Genomic DNA, 1,260 nt, shown 5'->3' on the forward strand with positions numbered 1-1,260 from the left:
GGGTAGAGAGGGTTCTCCGGCTCTCACTGGTGATCCTGTTCTCTCAGGCTTGGGCAGATGATGTAGAGCGGTTTCAGAAAATGTTCAGACATCCAGCAACCAAAAAAAAAAAAAAAAAAAAAAAAAAAAAATAGCTGGGTGTTGTTGCGGGCACCTGTAGTCCCAGCTACTCAGGAGGCTGAGGCAAGAGAATTGCTTAAGCCCAAGAGTTTGAGGTTGCTGTGAGCTATGACACCACCTCACTCTACCGAGGGTGACATAGTGAGACTCTTGTCTCAAAAAAAAAAAAAAAATCTTGCGTCATTAATGGCTTTTTGAAGGGATTTTATTTGGGAGATTATTTTTCAAAAACTTGTTGGCCCAGGACAATCTAGTAACTGTACACAGAAGATCTTGGTTCAGATTTGATAGGAACTCACTGTATACAGAGTTGCAATGTTGTAATCCAGGCCATAATTTAATGAGGGAATGAAAATGTTATATGTAAAAAGCAACTAGTTATATGATGAGGTTGGAGATATATATCTTTTGCAAATTAAGGGCAACACTTTGTCTTCCTAAATTTGTTACTTAAAGTTTATGTTATTCTAACTTTAGATTGTTTATAAAGTGGAGTCGTTGTGTTACAGGACTCTATCCAGTATATTTCCCTAGGTTGTGCTGTATTTAAAACTTTTAGGATAAAGTTGATTGCTATCCAGAATAGAGGGTTTTTGTTTGCTCTTTTGCACACCCTAGGGTGTTTGTCCAATTGGTATTTTTAGGTTTATAAAAATAACTATACTAATATAACCCTGAAGTCTTACTAGCTAAAGCAAACATCAGAATAGTCTTAGAATATTTATTATAACAAGTATTTCTTTTTGTATTTTTGTCCCCAAATCCCATTAGTTCTCATTCTCACAACCACAACCATAGGAGAATGTGGATTTTGAAAAATGTTCTCTTACTTTTCTTGCCTGAGACACATCAAGAATTTGCCTCACATTTTCTGAGGGCTTGTTCTTACCACTTGTCCTGAAGTGATTCTCAGCCTGGGGTCTTCAGACATTATTATTAAATAATGGGTATATGAACTAAATGTTGTTGGGAATTGCCACTTGTTGTTTAAAGATGGGAGAAAATGCTAGTTAATTAAAATTTGACATCAGATTAAATTTAAGATATTACCTATACAAGGCTCGGCGCCTGTGGCTCAAGAAGCTAAGGCGCCAGCCACATACACCTAAGGTGGCAGGTTCGAATCCCCAGCCCGGGCCC

The 1,260-nt window shown here is 37.5% G+C and overlaps 1 protein-coding gene across 1 annotated transcript in view; it reads left to right on the forward strand.

The window, feature by feature from the left end:
- Positions 1–1,260, forward strand: part of MPPE1 (metallophosphoesterase 1) — a 22,023-nt gene that overhangs the window by 14,559 nt on the left and 6,204 nt on the right. The window contains 1 exon segment of the mRNA XM_023519471.1: positions 48–162. Within this exon segment, the coding sequence (XP_023375239.1) occupies positions 48–162 (115 nt within the window).

Source organism: Otolemur garnettii, unplaced genomic scaffold (genome assembly GCF_000181295.1).
Source record: "Otolemur garnettii isolate 467f Iridium unplaced genomic scaffold, OtoGar3 scaffold00176, whole genome shotgun sequence".
NCBI classification, from domain to species: Eukaryota; Metazoa; Chordata; class Mammalia; order Primates; family Galagidae; genus Otolemur; species Otolemur garnettii.